At 43.9% G+C, this 6,106-nt stretch overlaps 1 protein-coding gene across 1 annotated transcript in view; it reads left to right on the top strand.

Moving 5' to 3' along the window:
- The window catches only part of ABCA4 (ATP binding cassette subfamily A member 4), a 174,073-nt gene that overhangs the window by 65,760 nt on the left and 102,207 nt on the right, over positions 1-6,106 (top strand). The window contains exons 8-11 of the mRNA XM_023733347.1: positions 4-20; positions 1,052-1,191; positions 1,774-1,890; positions 2,613-2,810. Of these exons, the coding sequence (XP_023589115.1) occupies positions 4-20; positions 1,052-1,191; positions 1,774-1,890; positions 2,613-2,810 (472 nt within the window). The remainder of the gene's footprint in view (positions 1-3; positions 21-1,051; positions 1,192-1,773; positions 1,891-2,612; positions 2,811-6,106) is intronic.

The following is a 6,106-nucleotide window of genomic DNA, read 5'->3' as shown; positions in this document are numbered from 1 at the left end:
TTCTTATGACAAAAGAACAAGTAAGTATTCTGAGTTCTGAGTCTGTGTATAGCCTCTGATGCTGATTACCTGGATGGTTTCATACCTCCAGGTTACACCAGTCCTGGCGTTGCCTCTACCTTGATCTTGTTGAGCAGCTTTGGGCAAAGGGGGTTCTCCTCCCTAAAAGTCCACTTCCCCTTGTAGAAAGTGGGCGGTGCTCACAGAGAATTCTAGATGTGAGCCTTGGAAACAACTGAGGCCCACTTGGAAAGGGAACAGAGGAGATATTCCCCACTGATCTAATTGAACTAGGGTTAAATTCTAGAGGAAGAGAAGAAAGATAAATGAGGAGGCAAACTCAGAGTTGCAAGCAAAGCTCAGGTCAGAAGGGCCCTTTCAAGTAAACACGGCTGTGGGATATTTTTACAAACACAATGCAGTGAAAATCTGTGTGTACAGTACTGAATTACTTTCCAAATGGCAAGTCCCTGGCAAGTAATCGTTCCCACCTTTCACTATTTTTTTTGGCTCCTGTGTAGCAGATCAGTGGGTGTGGGGGAAGAAATGCAAATGGCTAATTAAAAATTGAAAAGAGGCAGCAAAGGACGTACCAAGAGTAGTTGGGCCCTAAGATAGCCATACACAACAAAGAAGTTAAGCAGCTAATTGAAGGGGAATTATTGAGGCTAAAGCTGAGATTCCAAGAGGAGGCCCTGTTTGGGCTCTCGATTCCTTTCATCTAGAATGGCCTCTGGTCCTTGCAGTAATCACCCCACAGGCTTCTCAGCCTCCTTCTTCTAAAGCAGAAAAAACTACAGGGCAAGCCCCATCCTTTGTTTCTCTGATGAGGCTATTATTGAGATTCACTATGCCATTTTGTTACTTACTAATGATGAGCTTGTTATTGGGGAGTTGGGGTGGGGGGGGGTACAGCCTGTTAATTTAGGTTATTCATCAAATCCTCCAGCAAGGAGTTGAATGAGATCTGTGATTAGAACACACTAATGACCATGTTTAGGTGTGAGCATTTGGGGACTTTCTACAAAATCTGTCCCTTCTCTCCCGGCAGCGTCCTTTTGTAATGCATTGATCCAGAGCTTGGAGTCAAACCCTTTAACCAAAATACCCTGGAGGGCAGCAAAGCCTTTGCTGATGGGAAAAATCCTCTTTACTCCTGATTCTCCGGCAGCTCGCAGGATACTGAAGAACGTAAGAGCCCAGCTGCTCTTGTCGCTTATACCTTTGACCTCCTAGAAAAATCAATGTGTGTGTGTTTTAATGTGCCCTCCTGGTAGCGAGCCTTATGTTTGTTTTTTGCTAAGTGGACTCTTGGGTTTCCTCCCCCATCCATAGTCATCACTGGTATGCTTTGCTTCAGTGCTTCTGCCTGGACCTTCCCCTCTTTACTGCAGCCTACAATGAGGTTTTCTTTCCCAATGCCTGAATTATGTCCCTGATAGAAGGGGTCACTGTTCTTAGAATCCTGGCTACACAGAATGGACAAAAATAGGAAGGAAGAATATTTATTCACAGGAGTTCAAATCTAGCTTTAGTAAAGTTCAGAGACAATAACATCATCAATATTACATGTACCTCCAAGATATTAAGAAATTAGATTCTGTCCTTCTGGGAGGCTAGGAAATAGCTGATTGTGCTGGGAAATATCAATAGACTAAGAAAATGAAGAACACTTCCTTGAAAAGCCTTTCCGAAACATTCAGGGTTTGTGACAGGGGCAGGAAAGATACAACAAGAGGTGTTCTCTCTGTTCTTTTCTCTGTCTGGTTTTAGGCCAACTCGACTTTTGAAGAACTGGAGCGTGTTTGGAAGTTGGTCAAGTCCTGGGAAGAAGTAGGGCCCCAGATCTGGTACTTCTTTGACAAGAGCACACAGATGACCATGATCAGAGTATGGAAGGTCCTAGAGGGTGAACGGGGAAGGGGAAGAAGGGCTGGAAAGTTTCGCTTTTTTTCCTTTTCCCAGGAAAGGGTTAATCACTACTGGACTTAGGTCAAAATTGTAACAAGCAAGGCCCAGAGGCACTAGGCTCTAGAAGCTATCACCAAATGGAGTCACTGACTTTGGGTGGGAAATGTTTCTTGAATTCAGGGGGAAATCTAAATACTATGCCACAAGGACCAGTGGCTTCCTGAGGTTTCTTCCTTTTATGAATCCACTTGAGGGCCTCAGATTCAAAGGGACATCTCCCCAAGGGGCAAGCTCTGTAACTGCAAAGACAGTTGAGTCTGGTGGCTGGTCTCATTTCCAGCTCTGCAAGGCCAGGAGACAAGAGTCCTATAGAACAGGGATAATTAAGAGAGAAAAAAATTTATAAGAGAAAGAAAGCTTCCCATATATCACCAGCACATGCGCGTGCGTGTGCGCACACACACACACACCCATACACACACACACACACACACACACACACACACATCTCCTTTCTATTAGAGTCTTATGTATTTGGGGGAAATGGGATATGGATAGGTCTGCCTTATTATAATCAAAGAAAAATCACTAGCTTTGTAGAGAGCCTTACAGTCTCTATGCCTAATCATTAAAAGTGGGAACTGGTCCAACCAAGATCTGTGGACTTTCTAAATGCTGTGACCGTATTGCTTTTTCCCAAGGACATCCTGGAGAACCCAACAGTAAAAGATTTTTTGAATAGGCAGTTCAGTGAAGAAGGTATTACTGCTGAAGCCGTGCTGAACTTCCTCTATAAGGGTCCTCGCGAGAGCAGGGCTGACGACATGGCCAGTTTTGACTGGAGGGACATATTTAATGTCACTGATCGCACCTTACGCCTGGTTAATCAATACTTGGAGGTAAGGGGCAACAAACCACATGAGGGCCACAGTGGGCCCCTTGAAGATGGCCCATGGGTGGGGCCAGAGATCCCTCAGTGAGTCAAATGGTCTTGGGTTTAAGCTTTCATTTTCCCCACTGAAGAACAAGAATTCCCACAGTCCCTAGAGATGGATCCTATCCACTATCAGCTTATCCACGGTTAAAAGAGTTCTCTGTTCACATCTCCTACCTCCTAACTGCCTACCGTGGTGGCGCAGTGGTTAAGAGCTACGGCTGCTAACCAAAAGGTTGGCAATTCAAATCCACCAGCCACTCCTTGGAAACACTATGGGGCAGTTCTACTCGTCCTATAGGGTCACTGTGAGTCGGAATTGACTCCATGGCAACGGGTTTGGTTTTAACTGCTCCCTAAGGAGCCCTGGTGGCACTGCTAAACTAAAGGTCTATAGTTCCAACTCACCAGCTGCTTTGTGGGAGAAAGATGTGACAGTCTGCTTCCGTAAAGATTTACAGCCTTGGAAACCCTGTGGGGCAGTTCAGCACTGTCTTATAGGGTCTCTATCAGTCAGAGTCAACTCAATGGCAATGGGGTTGGTTTTGGTTTAACTGCTCCCTGACTTCTTCTTGGCTGGTTCCTCCTCCCTTGTTGTTGTTAGTTGTTAAGTTGGCTCCAACTCATGGCGACCTTACATGTAACAGAATGAAACGTTGCTCAGTCCTGCACCATCTTCATGATCGTTGTACATTTGAGTCCATTGTGTAATGCCATTGTGTAGGGGGCTTATCTTCCAGCACTATATATAACAATATTCTGTAGTGATCCAAAAGTTTTCATTGGCCCTAGATGAACCGAGACCCATACCTGAGCCACTGGCAGGTGTGACAAGCCCTGGGGGTTAGAGGTAGAGAATTTGAAAATGACTGGGCTATGCTCCTTGACCCTGAGTAACTCCAGTCCAGTAATTCAGCCAGAGATGTACATGTTAACAGCAAACTCTGATCTACTTTGGACAGCGTGCTAAGACAGGCGTCAACAGAGGACCAGGAACACACTGAGGAGAGAGCGACTAACTTATATTGAAGCAGAAAAGGTGACATTTGAGAGCTGAGTCTCAAAGAATAAAGGAGTAGAACTTCAACAGATGGGGGGAAAATGGTGATTTCAGGCTTTAGTGAACATATATTTTTCTCTCTGGTATTCTCTTGGGGAAACACCCTCCTTCATTTCACAGTGATCCTGCTTAGTCCATGAAATTTGTATGATGCTTACGCTGTTTCCCTTATTTCCATGGTGGCCGTATGGTCTAGGCCTGGACAATCAAAGCACACCATCCCTCTCAGACTGAGGGATTTTGGGATAGGTACATAAGCTAGGTCAAGAGGAGAACTCTTTGGAATACTATGAAGACCAAACTCACAGTATTGCTCATGCTATGGGAAGGCCATTCCTTCTTTCTGTGGAATTGCTAGCTGTAAAGATGACAACAGAGGGCTATGAGCAGTTGACTCACTACCAAATGGACAGGGAATGACCAAGAAAAACGCCAGGCAGAGGCAAGCAGAAAGGTGAGATGTAGGGATGTGAGGTTCTCATGGTAGCATTCCACTCGTAGATCCAGCTGAACTTTAACCTCATGTCAACCAATGAATTCCCTTTTTTAATTAGGCAAAAAAGCTTGTGACCAAAAGAGCTTTAATAAATGCACAGAGAAAACAGCATTTGGAAAGAGAAGAAATCATGAAAGGTCAGGGTATGTCTGTGGGGTGGTCAAAGGGCCAGTGTAGCAGAGCTGAGGAGTGGCTGAGGCAGATTTTAAAGGGACTTATGTTCTTTGGGGAAACCGTGGTGGCATAGTGGTTAAGAGTTTGGCTGCTAACCAAAAGGTCAGCAGTGCGAATCCACTAGGCTGTCCTTGGAAACCCTATGGGGCAGTCCTACTCTGTGTTATAGGGTCACTATGGGTCGGAATCGACTCAACAGCAGTGAGTTTGTTTTTTTTTTTTTTTTGGGGTGTTCTTTGGGGATTGAGTCAGTACGATTTTAAACATGAGAGTGATGCAAGCACGTGTGTGTTTGGGAATATAACTCTGGCGTCAGTGTGGAGAAATGTCTGAAACAACAGAGACTGGACCCAAGAGTCCAAGGAAGGGGCCGCTAGAACAGACTGGTCTTGAGAGATGATAATGCCTCTAACCTCAGAGAGACTGGAAAGAAAGAGGCAGAGTTGAGAGAGATTTCAGAAGATAGACACAACCCAACTCAGCTCAAGTAATTACTAAGTGATTCTCAACTTGTCAGAAGATAAGAACGACCTTGGTGCTTTTTATAAAACAGAATCCTGAGCACCAACCCAGATCAACTGACTCAGAATGTCCAGGGGAGAGACCTAGTAATTGTATATTTATAGACCTATTAGATGTGTGGGGCCTTGGAGTTCCCTTGTATAATTACTGAATTGGCATTACCCTCGTCTATCAGTGCCTCTACCAGCCAGCACCACATCCGGGGCCATACCCAACACTATCCACCCAGCTGTGGTCATAAATACAGGCAGGCCCTGGAAGCGGGGTGGATGGAGAAGAGGGGCTCTATTCCTTTATTCTTGCAGAATGGAGTTCAGTGGTTCCCACAATGTTTTTATGAAGTACTATCAGTGGGTAATAAAGAATACTTCCTATCTTTTGGTTGACTTGACATATGTATCAGGTACGTAGGAAGTCTTGTTTCCTTGAAAGATTATTTTTCTGTATAGCTTTTGCTTAATACAACTCCAGGCACCCAACAACAGATCTCTTTCTCTGTCTATGTGTGTGTATATATACTGCTTAAATGGTTAAGAATTCAGCCTTTGAGGCCAGACTGCTTAGGTTCAAACCCTATTAGTTGTGGCTCAGTTTCTTCACCTGTAAAATGGGAATATTAATGGTACTTGCCTGATAGGCTTGTTATGAGAATTAAATAAGTTAATTAATGCAAAGCACTTGGAACAGTACCTGGAATATAGTAGTCACTTAATAAATATGAGATTTTAACCAAATACAAACAAATAAGCAAAAAATATTGCTGAGGGGTGCCAGAAGAAAGGAAATAATAAGAATTAGAGCAGAATTAAATGAAATAGAGAATAGAAAAACAATCGAAAGAGTTGACAAGACCAAAGTCTGGTTCTTTGAAAAGATCAACAAAATTGATAAACCACTGGCCAAACTGACAAAAGAAAAACAGGAGAGGAAGCAGATAACCCATATAAGAAATGAGATGGGTGATACACAACAGACCCAACTAAAATTAAAAGAATCATAACAGAATACT

This window comes from Trichechus manatus, unplaced genomic scaffold, assembly GCF_000243295.1.
Source record: "Trichechus manatus latirostris isolate Lorelei unplaced genomic scaffold, TriManLat1.0 scaffold00058, whole genome shotgun sequence".
Taxonomy (NCBI): domain Eukaryota; kingdom Metazoa; phylum Chordata; class Mammalia; order Sirenia; family Trichechidae; genus Trichechus; species Trichechus manatus.
Note: the sequence above shows the minus strand (reverse complement) of the source record. Positions and strands in the feature narration are given on the sequence as shown.